This window comes from Crocodylus porosus, unplaced genomic scaffold (assembly GCF_001723895.1).
Source record: "Crocodylus porosus isolate Cpor-Errol unplaced genomic scaffold, CroPor_comp1, whole genome shotgun sequence".
NCBI lineage: Eukaryota > Metazoa > Chordata > Crocodylia > Crocodylidae > Crocodylus > Crocodylus porosus.
The window spans coordinates 134,662,387-134,683,539 of record NW_017728886.1 but is presented as its reverse complement, the minus strand read 5'-3'; the positions used below and the strand labels follow the sequence as shown (position 1 = coordinate 134,683,539).

The following is a 21,153-nucleotide window of genomic DNA, read 5'->3' as shown; positions in this document are numbered from 1 at the left end:
GGGTGACCACCAGGATCTGGGGGAACATTTGTTCACCAGAGCACCCCAAGGGACGATGAGGTCAAATGGTCATAAACTACTGCAAGACCATTTCAGGCTGGAAGAATTTCTGTACTGTCTGAGCACCCAAGGTCTAGAACAGCCTGCCATCGGAGGTGGTTCAAGCACCTATGTTGAACACCTTCAAGAGCAAGTTGGATGCTTATCTTGCTGGGATCCTAGGACCCCAGCTGACCTCCTGCCCTTTGGGTGGGGGGCTGGACTTGATGATCTTCCGAGGTCCCTTCCAGCCCTAATGTCTATGAAATCTATGAAATTCAAAAATGTATGAAGTTATATTTGAATTTTAATCCTATTATCAGAAGAGCTTGCATGACTACATGTTGTCTCCAAAGTTTATAAATGTATTCTCTATGGCTATATCCAAGTCATTAAAAAAAATCCCAAAACAGTAAATAGAATTGGAACTAGAATAAATATGAGGGGAATACCACTTCAGGACATTGATTCATTAATACTTACTCACTGCATGCAGTTATTCAACCAGTTATGCATTCACATATAAAACTCACTTTTATCCATTGTTCTTATAAAAATGCATGGGTAATGATGTAACAATTCTTAATACAATCCAGAATTATGTTAAAGTCCTTTCCCTTATAACAAAAATAGTTACAACGTCATAAAAGAAAATGTGTTCCTAACAAATCAATCTTGACCGCTAGTGGCCATCCTTTCATCCTCCTTAGCTTCGTGAAATAAAAAGTGCATATAGCCATAAGAGTACAGAAGGATGAGATCTGATTATCCGGTCTACCTCTTGGATGCAGTATTGCATACCTTTTCTCCTCTGAGTTCCTGAAGTGCTGTTAGAAGTGATCACTTGTAATGATCAACGGTCAGTGAAACTATGTATATTGTACTGAATTTTCTAGATCTCAAGGACTTAAAATAATATAGACATTAGAAGTACTAAATCTTTCATCAATTTCCCATTTCTCCTTGAGCATTCTTCCTTTGCAATAATAAAATCATCATTTATAATCTTCTTCTCTCAGGTTGATAACAGATATCGAGAGAAAAATTACAAAACTTGTCAAGCTAGCCAGGTTACTATTAGAATAAATGTATACTTATTTCATATTTGCATCTACTTCTTTTCTATATATGCAGGTACTTCATAGATTGGAAGAGTGATGTGGACAGCTACTTTACAATAGATGCAACTGAAGGAACTATTGCAACCAATGAATTATTGGACAGAGAAAGCACCGCCCAGTATAATTTTTCTATAATTGCAAGTAAAGTTAGTAAGTACAACATAAATTGAGCTTACTTTATAATGCAATGATTTAAAAAAATATAGCATTCAGATATGAGTATTCACTAATTATTTTTTATTGTGAAATGGTTTTAAAGGTATGTAATATGGATCTGTTTCTAAAGACTTAATGTAAATGTACGTATCAAATTTGCAGTCATTTTCAATAGGATTTGGCCACCTACTCAGTTTGCAGGCACAGTTTCTCTGAAGTTTATGGTTCTGCCAGTAGATAGAGGTTGGAGTTTGAAGATACTAGAGTATTAATTTTATAAGAATGTTGACTATCAAAGTTCAGTGACTAAACCCTGAAGAAATAATTAAAATTGTGATGTAACAGTTGTAGTTTGTATCTATTACACTATACATTTGTCATGCATTCATTCCCAACATACCTTTCATTCCCAAAGCATACCTTTAAACATCTATGCTTGTGACTAAAGAAAAAGGGAAGAGGAAAGGAAAAAAACATACTGGGGGAAGCAGGAGGAGGTCAATCAGGCAGGGGGCACCACACGCATGTACACATGCCCACATACACGTGGTAGCCAGGCAGTGTGGAGAGCAGCTCCTGAAGCTCCCTGTGGGGGACAGTAAATTGAGGTTCCTATGGTGAGGGAGAGAGGGAGGGAATGGATGGGGCAAGGTTTGTGCTGGGGGTGCTCTCCAGTTGGGCTGGTGCATGGGGCCTGGGGCTTAGGTGGGAATGCGGAGCCAGTTGGGGGAATAGAATGGAGCCATGGGTAGCTTGTCTAGGGGGCTGTGGGGAGGGCTGGCTCCCTGACACTACATGCACTGCCAGGGAGAGAAGCATTGTGGGGGCCATGTGCCCCCTAGATTTGTGCATGGGATGGGGTCATATGCAGGCTGCCTGCTGTAGGGTAAGCACTACCCACCCTATTGCCCTCCATCATTTTGGGGTCATAAAAAATGTCCAGTGTTTCCAATGTTTAAATGGGGTCATGCTAATAAAAGGTTGGAAAGGACTATTGTAGGAACTGCCTTCATCTCTTGGTATATTAAACAACCTTACTCACTTAATTTCCAGGTTTTTATGCACTATACCTCATTCTTGATCCTTATAGTTATTATAAGTTTATATTACCCTTTGAAAAACTCATTTTGGTCATCAGACTGTTGATCTAAAAGCCATAAAAGGTTTGTTTTTTTTTTTTACTTCATTTCACTGTGTAGCAAGGACCCTTGCAGCATTTTTCATCCATACTCCATTGTTTATTCATCTTAGAATGTAAATTCCTAAGGCTGGAATATCTAATGCACTGCTTAGCACTCAGCATTCAATAAATAATAGATTTTAATAATATAGTGGCAGAGAAATGCATTTATTTTTAAGAATTACTCCAGTTAGAACAAAGAGTAACAGACAGGAAAGGAATTCTTAGATGTAGTTACCCCAAGTAAGCCAGGGGATTACCCCCATAGGCAAAGGTTATATCATAAAAAGAAAAGTCAACTGAAGGAGTTTGACCATCAAGTATACAGTCTGAATCAATAAATATTGCCCTTAACTTTGTGTGGGGAATTAAGTATATTTTCCTGGATCATTAAAAAAGAAAAAGAAAAGAATGAAACTAGTAATCCACTTCTAGAGGAGTTGAAAGATATGTAGATATGATTCTGCACAGTGGAAGTTTCATAATGGTCTGTACTTCAGCAAAGCACAACTATTGAGATTTATTGATAGCAATGTGCCTTTGAAATTTGCAAACTTTTCCTTTAGTAAGACATACATTCAAATGAACACTTATTATTCCCAAAGTAATTTAAAAGCCAAATTAAAGAACAGAGGTTCACGTGTTTTCGTACCAGCATGGTGTATAAGGGGAAATAGAGTCTTTGTAATCTAGTTTTTATGTTAGAACTGTGGCATGCAGCCTATGTATTCCCATTTCTAGACACAGTAGTCAACTGTCAATCCTTTAGATTATGATGTCTGTGTAAGAGGTCTAGTCAGGTCCAAGACCATTGGTGCATACAACTAGGCAAGAATGGATGCCGCCTCAGACCTACCATCCCCTCCTTTAGACCATTGAGATAGAATCCAAAAGCCAAAGTGAGTCCAGACATGTAGTGCCTTGATATCTGTAGCTTCTGCCAGAGAGCCACAGATAAGTATGGATGCTGACTGCCTAATGCCTCAACAAAGGTGTGTTTCTGTCCCATAACCTTTCTTCAGTCAAGGAGTACCAACAAGGCAGTGGGAGCTAGTGTTTTGAGGTCCGCTATAATCATCTTACTCTGGAGGCTGCAACATTGTGATATTTTATAAGAGCTATCCCACCAAGAGTAGCCCCATCACATTGCCACCAGGCCTTCCAGAAAGATGCTGTTTATGGTCATACTTAGAACAATAGCCATGACTGAATTAGTAAATCTATACCTCAGGTGTATTTGAGATTGAAATATACATATGCCTTAGCAGAGGAAGTCAGTTAGCTGTGCTAGTCTAAAGACAGGGTAGTGTTACACCTTGTAGACTAATTCAGATAACACATAACCTTAATAAATATGCCTTAATATTTGCAAATAAAATATGACATTAAAATAAATGTTATACATATAATATACCTGCAATTGGCAATATTTGGGAGGTTATAAGATATAAAAACTGTCAAAGCTTCAAGTAGATTGTCAGTGCTGACACAGAAGAAATACTGGGATTTCAGAAATGCTTTAAAGGAGATCCAAAAAATCAACTTCCTGAATTTCATGCAAACAAAAGTTCAGAACTCTTTTAAAAGCTTCACTTGTCATATTCAGCATATTTAATAGGGAGAAGAAGGGAAACATTTGAAAAAAAGAGGGGAGGAAGAACGATGAGAGAATTATAGTTTAATCAACTGGAGAAATTTCTGCCATTAAAACTGGTGATGTCAGTATTTCATGACTTTGGTAGGAACACTAGAACTGCTCTCCTATATCAGATTAACAGTCTATAGCTGCCTGGCTCTGTGTTGTGTCTCCTCTGTCAGTAGCCATGACAAGATGCTTCCTTGTATAGTGCAAAAAAAATCCGTAATGGACAACTGTAACCTACCCATAAGGAAAGTTTCTTCCTAAAACTCATCAATTAGTACTCATCTCATGCCCTGAAGCATGTGATTTTATATTCCTTTTGAACTTTTATCCCAGCTGTGAACAATAGGATATCTTCTTTTAGTGGTGTCTTACAGTCTGGAGGAAATAAGTTGAAATATTTCACATTCCAAACCATTACAGGAAAACAAAATTAAATTGCTTTTGAATATTAGCACATGCAGATTTATCGAGAATTTAATTTTCATTTTTTTTACAGATAAGAGGGGGAATGATCCAACTGGCTGTCCTACCCATTAAAAAATGATAACATATTTTCTCACATACAGCAGTCACCTTTTCCTCAAAATTAGCCCTTCAAAATTGGGGTATATATCTTAAGTGGGGAAGCTGATTTTTGTTTCCTGAAATACAGGCAGGCAAGAATAAAACAAATAGATACTATAACTCATGGCTGCCAAGATAGCTGCCCCTTCTCCCTGGGGCTGCAAAGAGCAAAGGCAGAATCTAGTATTAACTCTCTCACAGCTGATAAGGCAGTAACTTTTGGCTGAAGAGCCACTGAGCTGACTGAAGGTAAGTGAGATGCTGCATGCAGTCTATATAGTATGCTGATGGGGCTTGTGGTGTGGAAACAAAATTATTATATTCAGAACTTATATAAGGAACTATCATATTTATCTTTCTCTGTATTCCCCCTTTCAACATGGGGAAGAAACCCTTCTTTTGGATTAAAGTATATTGCAGGGAGTAGGTTGCTCCTGTGTCTGTGTCTGCAGCTGTAGCTCTGGCCCCAGCCTGGGCTCAGGGTCTAAGCTGCAGCTACCACGGGCCTTCCACCTCATCTGCCCCACATGCCATGCACTCCCCACCTCTGCTTCTTTCCCCCAGTTGCTGTCACTTACCTTTAGTCAGGCCCAGCAGTAGTAGTGACAGTGGTAGCAGCCCTGGGCTCTGGTTCTCACCTGGTCCCGGAGCCAGGGCCAGAGCTGCCACTGCTGCCTCCACTGCCAGGACAAACCCTCAATCTGCTACCCACATGCCTCAGGGAGGGCCAAGCAGGCAGTGGATCATGGAACTGTCCCAGCTCCACTCCACACTGTTACCACCACAAAATCCTGGCCACGGACTGCCTCCCGGCCACTGCTTTCCATGCTCAACTGGTGGGGGGGTGGGGAGAGGTCTGAATTCAAGATGGCCCTCCAATAATTAGATTCTATACATGGAAAATATAACAAATTTATAATTTTTCCATGTATAGAATCTAATTATTTGGGGCTTGTTTTAAATTTGAAGTCATCTTGCTGTTAAATAGAAGCCCCTGCAACGGTTTGGGGCCTAGCCTTGTTGCTTTCATAGAATCACAGAAAGAATCATAGAAAGTTAGGATTGGAAGAGACTTCAAGAAGTCATCTAGGCCTGCTCAAAGCAGAGCCATCTGCAACTAGATCATCCCAGACAAAGCTCTGTCCTGCTGCTTCACCCGTGCTATTTACTAAGATGCCACACTTGGACATTCTGTGTTTCCAGGAGAATTTGCTTTTATATCACACATTCGGCTATGACTCTGAAAAGTATTTTTTTCTATGCTTTTTCTTCTAAAAACAAGTTGCATGTTTTCTTTAGGGGCATGTGGTTATGCAACAAAATAGCATAGTTCATCACTCAACGTTAACAGAAAAATAAATTCCTCAAACCAAGCCACCCTGTTAAAAAAAACTAACAAAATGGTGATTTTTTCACATGTATATATACAACATTAGGCGATGAAGCATGAATTCAAAAGCTAGAAGCCCAGTTTTCCATAAGTATGCTCTAATGTTGCAAGTGTTCATATAGTTTATCATGACTCTAACTTCTCATTCACTTCAGTAGGTTTAGACACCTAAGATCTTTATATAGCTGTTCTATGGGAAGACTTAGGTGCTTCTGACGAAAGACCCAGAAAGCCTTGAACATGCATCTTTTTCTTAGGAAAGATTCCTAATCACCACACGATAGAATAGCCTGGTTTAGATTATAACATCCAAGCCATATAGAACTGATGCTGTGCCATTGGGTTCAGAAGGAGGGCAAGCAAGTAGGAAATTGTCTTTGTAGCCTCATTTTCTGGGAGGTAAATGTCCTCAGTTCTAGTCCCTGCTTCCAAGACTGTTTCCATTTATTAACCAATGATTGTCCCAGGTAAATGAATAAGCAGTTCTAGGAAATGAGCTCAAAAGCCAGAACTTTCACCATAAAGTCCTTCTTACTCGCTTTCCTTCTGGCCATTTGACTGTTGCATTTCTGCCTGGCCAGTTTCAACATATGGAATAAATAGCTCAGAATATTAAAGCCTGGTAGTTAAGGCAGTCTCCCAGGATTAAGAGATGTAGATTTTCATTACCACAGGGTGAGGCAAGCTGAAAAGACATGTCTCCTACTTCCTGGATGAGCGCTGTACCTATTATTTGTGGTCTATTCACTAGTAAGTCATTATGAAAGAAGTAGATACCACTACCACTACAAGTGATTTTAAAAGCTGTATATAGTGTTGCTGGTACAAGTTAGGTGTGCGCCAAGCATATCCAAAAGATTGGGTTCCCCCCAGGGATTAGGTGCATCTCAAGCACCAGCCTAGATTGTAATGGAACTTTTGGTAGAAATTAGATGGTTAGAGGATTAAAGTAAATTTTATGCAGGCTGAGAAGCCCCACTTTAGTCTTCTAGGCTTAAGTACAGTCATTTGCAGGTGTTAGGGGGAGGTTAAACGGATTCAGATGGCTGCCTGATATCAGGTAAGTCAGGATGGGGGGGTAGTTGGGGAGTTGCTGGAGGGAATTGGGGTACACCAGGGGATGGGGGGCTAGACATGACCCATGGGCGGGGTGGGGTGGTGTGAACCTACACCCCCATCTTTCCCACCTCTCCCCCCACTGGGACTGTGGGGGGGAACAAGAGGCTGGAGGTCAGGGTGTGTGTGTGTGCAAAGAATAGAACAGTGCAGGAGAACAAGGTGTGAAAAGAGCAGCCGGGGGCTGAGGCTGAGGCCAGTGATTGAGTTTTTGTAGCCCTGGAACAGGTCAGGGGAAGTGAACAGAAGTTCCATGCATCGGTTTGACCTAAATCAAATGAGTCTGATAGTACATACATCCAGGTTGACCTTAAACTGTGTTCTGTATTTTTTAGACTGGTTTGTGTGCATGCAAGTTTTGTTCCGTTAGAGGTTTAGACTGATTGCCAGTTGCTGAGGCTGGGTTTATAACTGTAAGGTACGCATGAGGACAAGCTAAGTTTAAATCAGGCAGCCATTCTGAACCTGATTTAACCTCATGAATGTCTGTACTTAGCCCTAGAGAACAGTGGAATAAAAAATGGAGACACTGTCTCAGTTTAGGTACCTACTTTGTTTTGATTGGGGAACAGGGCCCAGCTGGATCATTCTTTGGAAATTTGGCACCTACATTCTAAATAAGTCCTCTTTAGGTACCTAAGTGATCAAGTTAATCCTGGTATTTTTACACCCATTATTCGTTACATTATTATGGAATCTAGAATCATAAAATGTCATCTGGGTGCTGTACATATGAGGATCACCACGACTATTGTGCTATACAGGGCACAAGGTTGGGAAGCATGGCTCTCCAAGCACTGAAAGTTCCCATGACTTTTGAAAGAAGAAAGTATCAAGGTTGGAAATGTATTAGTTTCAGTTCTTTGTTTCAGTTGTGCCTGCTTCATCCCTGGAGCAATTTTTAGGTTATTTTCCGTTGTGCATCTGTGGCTTCAAGATGAAGCTTTATTTACAATTAACAATAATGTTTACTTTCCTTTTCTCTCAGAACAAATGATCCTGAGTAGAAGTTGTCTCGTAGTTCTTCAGAGATCAAGATAATTTTGTAATAATAGCACAACTATTATGCAATTTAAATAGCTCAAGTTAGTGGCAGGCAATATACAAGTAATGGATAAATAATTTAAATGTGTAGACATTACTTATAAGCTGACCAGGATAGCAGTTCCTTAACAAATGTGATTATTAGTAGTAGAGCACCTTCGTTATAATCTTGAAAGGAAATAGATTGGAAAAACAGATCAGGATAAAATTGTTTTATTAATAATAATTATTGATTATTTATTATAATGGTCTTTGGTAGCTATTATGTGAGGTTTTATTTTTTCCATTTCAACCCAAATTGTTTAGTGATATGTATATATAGCTGCATTTGTCCACTGATATAATTTTACCTTTCTTCTCTGAGGCCTACTTATCTCTGTCCTCTTTGGGTAGATGAGTCCTATGCAGAGATGCCAGACACTCACTCTACATGATTCTCTAGATATCTGCAAGTAGGCAAGGTCTTCTAATCCCATAATAGTTAGCCCTACTTCCTGATCAGTGCCAGCCATGATTTGCCCAAGGTAACATAGGCAGAATAAGGAAGTGAGTTCACATCTCAGCTCCTGGGCTAGTATCAGAAGTACAAGACCATTTTTCCTTTCAGTACTACAGTCTCTTTCTATATAGCGTAATCAAGCCTTTCTAAACTTATTTATCTTCCATATTTAAGCTTTTTAGAAGTTTCAGTGACTTCCAGGGGGCTAAAGCTAAACACATTCTTAAAGTATCTTATTAAATCAGGGCCAAAATAAGTACTATTCAATATGGATCAGGACAGAGGAATTTGTCCTCAATATTTTTGTCATGAATGTCAGTAAGAAATTAAAACAGGTATTTTAAAAAACAATGTACAAGAATTAACCCCAAAAAATCTCATTGGTTTTTTTTTCTTTAAAGGAGTCAGATCGTCAAATCCTTCTTTAGATCTTTTAAAGTTACTCCAATATTTTTTATACTAAACTACCAAAACTGAAAACCAAAAAAGAAAATCATTTATATGGGGCACTTCCAAATGAAGTTTCATAAGGATACATTATATAGAGGAAAATTGTGGCATCAGCACAAATTACCAGGATTTAGAGAATTTAATGAGTCTGCTGCTTCCATTTATGAGATTTGAGTGATCTTTGTTCCTGCACATGTTATTTTAAAATACTTTAAAAATGATATAAAGGTAGCAATGACTTCTCCCTTCATATTGTTCATCTATAGCTGAGCTGCAGATGCACTTCTGAACATTTATTGTGTGGCGCCTGTCTTAAAATAAGCTTACAATAAACTCAAGGGAAGTAGGACATGAGTTATTCAGTCTGAATATTCTATGTTCTTTGCAGACAGTACTGCAAGAGGGGCAAGCTCTTTAAAGTTAGGTTTGATTCTGAAAGTGATTCTGTGAATCACACCTTCTTATGTTTTCTTCTGATTTCTGTGTTGCTCTCTCTAATGACTGCAATAAAACATTATTACCTGTAACATTTTATTTGTTTACTTGTTAGCAGTGTAAGGTCAATTCATCTGTGGATTGATTTGTGGATTCATTTTACTGTTGTATAATTCCCAACTATAGCGTCAAATACTTTTCTTTATACCACTGTAATCTCATTTGTATCCTGTAAGGTTGCACAGATATAGCTGATAATGAATTGAAGGAAATGAAGAACAGAATTTGATCTGAAAATGTTTATGGCTGGTGAAGAGTCAGCAGAAGTAGTAACTGCTTTCTTTTAGATCCCAAACAGAAGTTTCAGGGTAATTAATTAACAACACTTTACTTGTAAATTGTAAAAGTAACTTTTTATATGCAACGGAGTAAATGTAACTTCAAATCTATTTAGGGCTACAGCCCTGTTTAATGGGTATTACATAGCCATGCCACCTTGGACACATAATAGGGAAGAAATTGTTCCTCTCATAGGTACAGTCCTTGCCATGCTTCTATAAAGTAATGGGGGTGGTGGGCTGCAATTTGCTGTTGATCTATACAGGACTTGAATTATTAGACTCTTCTGTGCAGGCTAATGACCCCAAAAATATAAAGGCTTTAGCAAATCATTAACCATGTAGGTCAAACAATTCAACACGTCTAAATGGTTCCACTTAAGTGTGGTTCTGAAAATGACTGAAGATTCAAGAGAGCTCTTCTATTACTTATTTCTAATGGTCAGTTCCTCTGTCAGACATGATTCATTTCATATACCCATTTATTCTTCAATGGTTAACAGTAGCTGCATAGTGCTCTTCATACTTTTAAATTCAAAGAGATAAACTGTTCTTTGACTCACCAACACAATTGCTTTTTAGTCCATGAGTGCTTCAGTGTAATGTAGAAGAGAATTCAGCTGAATGCAATTACACAAATGTTGAATTTGAACATAATTCCGTAGTATTTGTATATTGATATTGCTTTCAATAGTAGTAGCATGAAGTAGTCTGGAACTGTTGAAGAGTACTTACCTATTAATGAAATATATACTGCTACAGTGCACACTATTTTGAAATATTTATTATTTTGTGTATATATACAGTTACATGTATTGCAAATAGATATCTGTTACAATTTTATTTACTAGAATAACCATGGTCTGTAATGGTTAAATGTTAGATCTGTCTGTACTAGTACTAACTCTGCCATTGTCTTATTCTGTTTCTTGTGGCAAGTCCCTAAACTTCTCACCGTGCAATTTCCCCCAACTATAAAATGTGGCTAGGCTACATGCTCACCTAAATAATAAATATAGGTACAGTACCCTAAAGATGTAAAATCTTGTAAAAATTGTACCTGTATTTTTTTTCTTTAAAAATAATAGCAGTTTAATCAGGGGATTAAATACAAGTAATATTCTTAAGAAACTGATCTGAGTTTGGTCAGATAGTATCCATTCTGAAATTTTTACTCGTGTTGAGTCAGATCTTACTCCACAAATAGTAAATACCACCCAGTGTAATTGTAATAAATGTGGTCAGAATCTTGTCCAAAATGATAGTACTCTTCATCCTGATTATTATCTTGGTTTGAGGCATAATAGAAGCAAATCACATGATTCTTAGAAGCTGTGTACTTGAGACCATAATTATGGTCATAATTTTGTGTTTTGTGTCAGATAATGGGCATTTTTTGAAAACACACAGGAATAGCATTCCTAATTTCTTTCTTTCTAAAACTTGTTTGTAGGTAATCCGCTATTAGCCAGCAAGGTCAACGTTATAATAAATGTCTTGGATGTCAACGAATTTCCTCCAGAAATTTCAGTGCCATATGAAACATCTGTATGTGAAAATGCAAAACCAGGACAGGTATTTCAAGCTTTAAGTAGTTAATATTTTAGATTCTCTTTACATTAACTATTTATTTTATAAGAATAAAAACCAGTGTAGAAAAATGCCTTTTGCATACAGCACATTTAAAAACAAAACAGAATACCTGCCTGAAATTTTCAGAGATATCTAGAAATTTGTCCACCAAAATGTCAGCCACTAATTCCTTCAGGTTCTTTGAAAATATCACCTTGTAGTTCTTTTGGAACTTAGTTCTAAATCCCCAGTGGACATGATCATGTTTTCGAAATGTTATTCCTGATCATCATACCTTCACTCTAGTAGTCCTGTTTATTTGTATTACCTCCCATGGACTGCAGTCTTGTGGTAAAGAGGCTTGTGTGCTACCAATGATCTTGAGAGCAATGCTGTCCACAATTTTTTACTTGTGGTTGGGTTACTCATGGCCACAAGTTTGAAAGTGAAATGTCCAAAAATGAAATACAAATCCTCAACAGCTGAGCAGGTAGATAAAGCAAGAATACTTCACAATGGGCACATCTTCATGTTACCCTACATCACCATAGCAATGCAGTACATCACTGTAGAATGTGCCATGGTAATGTTGTGATCACATGAATCTATACGTGACCAGCAGCTACTTTGCTGTAGTGACACTTTCCCCCATTTTAGTGTACTGCCACAGTGAGGTAGTGGCTAAAATTAACTGTGCGCCATGCACACAGCACAGTATGGGCAGTTACTACACTGTGCTTTAGTACTTCCAAAAGGCACAGTAGCAACATCATTGTTGGGCACAGTACGGTGCAGTATGGCTTAGTAACAATATTGCCATAGGGTGATGTGTAGATATACCCATTGGGTACAAAGGTAGATGAAGTTTGCAGTGGAATAGAAACCTCTGGTCATTTAGGTTTTCCTTTCCATTGGATTAAGGTTTCCTTCCCAAAAAGTACTGTGTGGTTGCTGATGTGCAACAGCATCTCCACATTAAAAGAAGGCATGTGCAGGCATCTTCTTATTTGTATTATAGTAATACCTAGAGGCCTGGGGGACCATTGTGCTAAGCAGCATAACCTAGCAGAGTGAAGGACAGCCTGAAAGACAACAAGTAGTTTAAACAGACAAGAGAAACTCAAAGAAACAATGAAATGTTACTTTTACTTGTCAGGTGTCTTAATGCATATGTTTTTTCTCTGTGAAAACCAGCTGTCAGTATACCCATTTTAAAGGGGACAAAGCATAATGACCAAGGTCTGTTTCTGATATTCTCATTCAAATGGAACTGTACTCTATTCTATGGCTGTTTCCATGGAAGAACTCAAGTCTATGGAGAACTCACAGTGTATTTCTCTATATCTTAACAGAAATGAATATTTCTCTGTCATCATAATGACCAGTGATGATTCCCTATCACACATTATGGGTACATCTACGTGTGCACTTTAGTGTGGAGTTTACTAATTTGTTCTACAGTAAAGCAACACAGTCTACACTGGAGCCAGTATTAGGGCACAGTAAATTAATTAACCCTGCCTTAGGATAGTACTGTCAGGAACAGTACTATCTTATGGAGGAGTACTTAACTGTGCTGAAATGCACGTGTAGACTCTGACCAGGGGCGTAACTTGCACCCAGTCAGCCAAGGGTCTGCTCCGCTTTGGCTCAAATTGCTGTTGTCCGGGGCACATGTATAGATGCAGTTCACTACACCTCAAAGTACTCCAGAGTTTATCATGTGATGCTATGTTGCCATAGTGATGTATTACACTGACATAATATCCATGGGTGTCTACACATGATCAGCACCTACTTTGCTGTAGTGGCACACTATCCTGTTATAGTGCACTGCTATAATGAAGGAGCTGCTAAAAATAACTGCACCACACATATGGAGCAGTATGGGAGGTTACTGCACCATGCTTTAGTACTTACAAAGGCACAGCACAGTAACAGTGCACCATAGGGCAATGTGTAGTTGTGCCCTTTGAGATCCATCAACTGCTTTTCTACTGATGAAAAGCAGTTTTAAAAAATTAATCAAGTATGAAGTTGATAATAAATGTATGTCTGTCACAAATCAAGATAGGAGCACAAGTAAAAGGAATTTTTAGGATATTTAATTACCTACATTTATTAAAATGCTATTTTATTTAAATGAGTTCAGTTTCTTGTGTAGACAAAGTCTAGGCACACATCTATACCATCTCCAACATATGCCTGGGAAGATGCATTCACACCTGGAAAATAAATGTTAAAGCTCTCTCAATTTTAATTTATTTTTTAATTAATCCTAATCAGCATATGATTTGCTTAGTGTAAAATCTAGCATGACATTACTAACTAGCAAGTTAAAATTTATCTACCTGTTATTATTATGACGCCTAGGTAAAAAAAACACTAAATAGTTAAGATTCACTGCATTCCTGTGTTAGGTGATGATTTTATAATTTCATGCCAACACATCGAAGTGCAACCTACTAGGCCATGACAACTTCTTAGGTGACTGTGGCATTCAACCTTCTTCCCTTTCCCTATCATTGCACTAGAATGGTAATATTCCAGCAGGAAGGTGATTCTATCATGTCTTATTACCTAAGTATCTCTTTCTGCGGTTTCATTTGTGGACTACATTACACTTCTACAAGCCACTTCTTTTAAAATAGTGAATTGATTTCACACTTAATTTCAATCTGATTTCAGGTAATTCAAACTGTCAGTGCTGCAGACAAAGATTTGTCACCGGCTGGGCAGAGGTTTTCATTTAGACTGTCACCAGAGGCTTCCACCAAACCAAATTTCACAGTCCATGACTACAGAAGTAAGTTGTTTACTCATATTCCCCCCTTGTTCTTTAGAATTACAATAATAATATTTGTTGTTACTTTGTACCCAGTATCTCCTCTGGACAGATATTTTATCTCACATTCTTGAAGTACTAGAAAACCAAAGCATTTGAACAAATTGTATTAATTATAATCTCAGATCTTGCATTTCACCAAGAGGATAAGTGGAATAGGTAACCTGACATCTAAGTATGAGATTTTTCTCTAGTCTCCAATATTATTAGTAGATAGTATGCATTTCTTAAGAGAATTTCAAAGGACTTTATAGCATATCAGTTAATTTATCCAGGATTTATATTTTCTTTTAGTCTAACCGTTGATCCCCTACAGCTTCAATTCTGCAAACACATACGCAGATGAGTAACTTAATTATCCTGAGTAATCCCATTGAACACAGAATGGAATTACTCATGTGAATGGAGGTATTTGCCTATGTAATTTTTTGTAATATAGGACATAAAAACACAATGAAAAGAACAGTGTTGGAAGTGATTTATATCTGCTGAGTTAGTAGAAATTTCTATATGTCTCAACAGTTATACCTCTGTTAATTAAGGAAAAACACTTCTGAGAATCTCATCCCAACCTGTCAAACTCAAGGCCTTGAAAAAGTATAAAGCGTGGATTATGTGGGGTTGTTAGGATTCTGAAGAAAACATCGAGACTTGTTTCTTTCACACAACACTCCAAAGTGTCAAATCAGAAAAATCCAATTCCTAACAGTCATTCTAACTTTTCATTGTATTGATTTTTTTTATTGCATTTATTTTTAAATTTGTTGACTTGGAAGCTTTGAAGTCATTTCTATAATCAGTCACTCAAAAAATTACAAGGAAAATTCTTGTGGTAGCTAATTATAACTTCAGCTAGTAAAGATTTTACTTATTTTTGTCCATCTTTTTATTGGCAAAATTTTGTCACTTTATATGCCTACTCTTAAAAATGGTAGATTTAATCTTAATAGCTATTGCTCTTGAAGCCAATTAGAAGATGCGACTCTCTTTTAATCACAAGTTTTGTCATGCCTTATAAAACACCAAATTAATGACCAACAAAATAATCTTGATTTTTAGCCATTGCTATATTATTATTAAATGGTGTGCAAAAAAATTCAAGCAAAGCAAAACAAAACACAAGCGATAAACAGTGGGTAGTTCAGTTTCACTTTATTTTGCACATCTGTTTCTGTAGCTCTTTAAAGAGATTACCTCTTTTAGAGTAGGGGTCACCTTCTCACACCTTACCCAGCAATTACAGATTTTTCCAGTATTGGGCTCATAATATGACCCAGTTATAGTTTATTAATATGTCATCACAATAGATAAATCTTGTGTCTGAATGGCTCAGTTAATTATTCTTATAGATGTTGAAGAGTTTTGGTGTGAGCATGCTGTCTTGTGGTTTTTGGTATTGCTGCCATCATCATTTTGCACATAGTTTGATGGGAAACCATCGGTTCTTTGATAGAGGTTGCATCAGAAAATATGAGCTAAAATGTCATATATTTTAGTGAGCAGCCTCCAGAAGTATATTGTATTATGTGTCACTGGCAAGTCAGCAAATGTAGAGTCTGTCATCAGACCCTTTTCAAATTTATTATCAGTACACTAAATGACGTTCAGCACTTGGTAATGACTCATCTGAACCGTATTCAAATTTCTCTGGGCTTATGTGGTTTGTGAAGCTCATTTAATTTGTAAAGATGATGTCATAGTCATGTGGGCCTGAAGCTCTTTTGGATACACCTTTCCCTGGCCTCAGAGTGCAACAATGAATCCTTTCTGACAGATCTTAGGTATTTTATACATGACAATAAGAACTAAGGGACTTAGTCTGAAATGTTTGATCTACCTAATGGAAATATTGCCTAATTCAGTATTATTATCATTCTTGACAGCAGTAGTTCCAGAGTTTAACTCAGCCTTTGTATGGGCTGTACCACACGATTGTTTGACTCCTGGTGTTCTTGTTGCTTAGGCCATGTTTATTTGAACCTACCATTTTCTATGAATTGGTATATGACTGGATTGGTAATGCTGCCTTGCCTTCTTTGTATCATTGTTAAACTTCCAGATTATTATCCATGCTTTCTTGTTTTTGTTGGTCATGTCTACACTGTCAATGAGATTCTGCTGCAATGTCTATCTTCAAACATCTACTTGTATTTTGCTTACACGTCATCAAATTCGGATGTTAATCTGGCCATATTATGTGTTCTGAAGCATCGTGGAATATGCTGCTTTGAGGCAATGTGCTCTATATTGACAAACTACTTGTAATTTTCTGATACTGGTTCAGCTTTTCCTTTAACAGCACAAAGATCATCAGTTTAGTCCTTCCAGTCCACTTCCTTGAAATTAAATTGACAATCATTTAACATCAGATGATTCCAAAAGAAACAAGCAGTTAGGGTGTATGAATTAAGCTCAGATGGAATGCCTTCTATCCATACTTCAACTGGCCTACCAATCTTACCAGTTACACTATAGCTTCAGTTGACACTCTCCCTATTAAAGTAACTGATAATCATCCATGACTTGTTGTGGTTAAGATAACACATACAAGGGAACAGGTTGATCTAAGTGTAACATCTGTATTTACCCTTTGATGAAGAGACCCAGCGGCTGAGGCTGGAAGTAGCACTACTACACCAGGGAATGCACTTGAGAGGGAGACAAGGAAGACTGAAGTGCTGAGAGAGTAACAAGAGAGCTGGATCCACCTTCTCAGAGTCTGGGAAAAGGTCCAGGACTATGTGTTAACCCTTTATGGATCGTGTTTATGTTTGTTTACTGATTTGAGGATATATGTTTGTGGAGTTTCCTGTAAGGGAAGAGTGCCTATGAAAATAAAGGGCTGAGCTGAGTAAACCTCAACCTGCTACCTGTGGTGGAGAATGTGGACAACACTTTAAAGTGAACTACAACAGTTTGAAGTAAAATCCAGCAGTTTAAAGTGATCTCCAGTATGGAGATAGAAGCTCTGCTGAAGGAACTGAAAGAGCTGCAACAGCAGCAGCAATGGTGGTAGTTGCAGCAGATCCAATTCCAGCCTCAGCAGTTTCAACATCTCCAGTTCCTTCAGCAAGAGTTAATGAGAGAGAAGCTGCAACACCTGCAACAGTTTCAGCGTGAATAACAAGAAAGCATGTAGGAAGGGACAAGAGAAACCTTGGAGAGACAGCTGAGTTCCCAGAGGGAGTGTAGGGAAGCCAATCACATAGGGAAGCTTGAATATGTACTATTAAAGTCTCAGCTATTTTCTGATGAATTCTACCTCATGATGAATTAGTTGAGGAGGCAGTGTGCCTGTGGTGGGAGCTGAAGGTTGAATGTCAAAGCTGCAAGCAAGCTGAGGCTGAAGTAGCTTCTTTAAAGCAGAATATGGTGCCAGGAAGTGAAGAGGGCAAAAATAAGGAACTGAGACACCTGTTATGGTGGTGTTGACCATAAACAATGTGGGGGGGGGCACTGGTGCCCCCCTCCGCCGAAAGCAAGTGCTCCAGCTGCTAGGGAGGCACAGAGAGCGCTTGTGCCCTTCCTGAAATTGACTCTGCCAATGTGATGCTGTTGAACTTGGTGACTGGCCGCTGGGGGACTCCCACTCCTGCCCAGTTGCCAGCTGGCTGCTGGGGTCATGCCCTCCTAAGGCTCAGGAGGCACCATCCATGGTGCTAACACTTAGAAAAGGAGTTGTAGAGCCAGGACATGGGAGTGCGGGAGGGGGGGTCACTTGTATACATGATAATGTTACCATCTACACATGACAAAAATTTCCCTTTATGTGGCTTAATAGTGTTACACTTTACATGTATGTGAGGTTTTTTTTGTAGGGGGGGCGTTAAATGAGTTTGCATCATCATAAATTAAACCACATCCCAATATAGTTTAGTCTGCAACACTGCAACTTGGAATACAAAAATAAAAAGGATAAGACCCCCTGCCACATCTGCCTCGGCAGGCACCTGCAACTGCCAGGACAATGATGGGTATACAGTGATGGAAAAATAAAACCCATGGTTTCAATTAAAATCTCACTGTTTCAATTTAGGGGGCATAGAATACAACCCTATCATGTGTACAAGTGCTAGCTAGAATATGATTCCTGGAAAAAGAAAGAAAATCCTAAATTCAGGGAGTAAACCTTGCAGTGAACACACAGGGGTAAGGAATCCACAGTGAGAAGAGTTTGTGAGGGGCACTACAGAAACCAGTAGGCCTGAGCAGGAACTGACACTGGAGACCACCTTGACGGGCAGCCATGAGCCAGCAGTGAGGGCAGTGGAGCCCACAGAGATGACCAGGAAAGTGCTGAGGCCACATAGGAAAGTGGGGATAATGCTTGCAACAGTAGTAAAGAAATATTTGAATGTCCTGACTTAGGTTAGGCCAAATCAAAGGGTGGATCAATGCAGGACAACCTTATTTGTGAATAACATATGTTCAGGATATATTGGAAAAAACTGAAACAAATATTCCAAAAGGCAGGAACTGTAAGGTACACTGTTATATGAAGAACAAAAGGGGGAGAAGTCAAGGCATTGGGACTGTTAGCTTCAAACACTCCAGTGAAACCACTCAAACAGTGGCAATGTTTAGTGGACAGGTTTTAAATCACAGCCCCTTGTGGGTAAAAAACTGCTCCTTATAGAGACTGCCAAATGCTAAAACAGCTACCATGGAACTGGGGGGACTTCAGGATAGGATATAGATCTGGTATGGAACCCCCTGAGATCCTCCATGGAAGGAGGGATTCAGGAATGGGGGTTAACCTATGGGGACACTTGAAAAACTGTGTTTGTTATACTGGGTACAGGTGGGAGGCTATCTAAAAGATAAGCAGAAAGGAGGAGATCCCTAGTGTTGGCACTGGGTTTATGACCAAGATACCTTGTTCTGGGATGACCCAAACTCTCAGACTGACCATGACCATATTTCATTTGATAATAGGCAAGTTGTATTGATACACAGTGATAGCAGATAAAAATAATACAAATAATTTTATATTTAGCAGTTCTAGAGCTGTCATTAGAGTCAAGGTACATTTGACCAGTATGCGAGCTTCACCCTGAGGTTTTTATTTTAATGTTAGATACCAGTAGTCTAGAGGTCGGAGGCCAAGGCCTGCCACCCTCCCCCAGTTGGGGGGGTGAGATGGGCTGGTAGTATGACCTTTGTCCATGGAGGCCTCAGGTTTCCCTCTCAGGGACTCTTTCCTGCTTAGAAATTCTTCCTTTAGTATTTTTCCCCTTCTGATGACTTTTCATCTCTAGCCATTGCTGATTGGTCTTTTTGTGGTTGTCATACTATCCATGTTCTGTTCTGTCAGCATATCCCATTGTTTCACAAATTTATCACATGCACACATCCTAATTTGGGCTTTACTGGTGTCCTCCTAATTTGGTCTGCTTCCCCAAAACCAGAAACCCCAAGGGTCCTGCAGTTGGGTACTGTGACCTGGTGCCACTTTGTCTCATGTTATGAAACAGTGTGGTACATGTCTTTAATTTCCCAGCCTGTGTATCTGTGTGCTGCTTGTCTGTCAGATACAGTGGGCCTTGAGGAAACTTTGTCACAGACAAGGTTCTTAGAAATCAGTTAACCCTTGCTGTTGCCCTGGATCATTATTCTAGTGAATATCTACTTTACCTATATGCCAGCTTCCAAAAGCAAAACTCTAAATACCATTTAGCAAAACTCTAAATACCTGCAAGAAGTAGGTGGCCAGAGTTCAATAAAAGGTGAGATGAGCACTGTTAAGGCAGCTAGGCTAGCAGTTGTGAGCTGACCTGGAGACTAGCCATAGGTCCTAATTGGAAATCCCTGCAGGTGGCTGGAAAGCCACCTTGTGCACCCAGAGTAGGGATATTTTGAGTATTTTGGTTGCAGCCAGTGGGCTTGTGTTTTGTTTATGTTATGATGTGAATGGCAATGGGCAACAACTGGTGGTGTTGGAGTGACTAATAAGGGACGAGTTCACAAGGTGTCTCAGACTGTGGGGGGAGGGCAAGTAGTGTTTTGAGCTCTTCTAGGGGTCTAGGGCTCATGACATAGGCAGGCAGTGGCCGGGGAGGGGGAAGCAAAACCTGGGTCACAGAGGGGCAGGGGGCATAGAGCCCAAGACAGGTGAACAACAGGGCTAGGGGACCCAGAGCCAAAAGACTGAACAGCTAGAGCCTGAGACAGGTGGTCAAAACACATGTGGGGCAAGAACCAGCGCCTGGGGGCTCAGAACCAGAATCAGAAAGATATTCCTCTTCTGGGGGAGGGCAGGGGGAAGAGGGGGCAGAAGATAAAGACATTCGAGGAGAGGATATGTAGCAGGCTGCATGCATCATGTTGTAGCAGTCTGCAAGCTTGCAGAGGCTACAGCCCAGGTGCAGGCTGGTGAAAACTAATGTCAGGTCTTCCTGGACTAGGACAGCTGATTCAAATAATTGGTTAGTCCCAGGGGAAGTTAAAAGGCTCCCAGGAGCTAGGAAGATGATGATGAGGATATGGATACCAGCTATAACACTGGGTCAAGGTACTTTCTTGGGGACTGGGAAGAAACCCAGGGGTTGTGAGGCTGGAAGTAGTAGCACCACAGCAGGGAACTCACTCAAGAGGGAGAGAAGGAAGGTTGCAGTGCTGAGAAAGCAGCAGAGACAGGGTTTGAATTATGGTGGAACTCAGGGGGGCTGAGCTCCCCATAAGAGACAAGCCCCTCAGGCAGTGGTGGAGGTAGCAGCAGCAGCAGCTCCTACCAGCTTCCAGCTGCCAGTGCCACAACCC

General features: G+C 39.4%; 1 protein-coding gene across 1 annotated transcript in view; it reads left to right on the top strand.

Annotated features, from left to right (window-relative positions):
* The window catches only part of CDH12 (cadherin 12), a 245,474-nt gene that overhangs the window by 213,065 nt on the left and 11,256 nt on the right, over window positions 1–21,153 (top strand). The window contains exons 8-10 of the mRNA XM_019541947.1: window positions 1,174–1,310; window positions 11,431–11,552; window positions 14,238–14,355. Of these exons, the coding sequence (XP_019397492.1) occupies window positions 1,174–1,310; window positions 11,431–11,552; window positions 14,238–14,355 (377 nt within the window). The remainder of the gene's footprint in view (window positions 1–1,173; window positions 1,311–11,430; window positions 11,553–14,237; window positions 14,356–21,153) is intronic.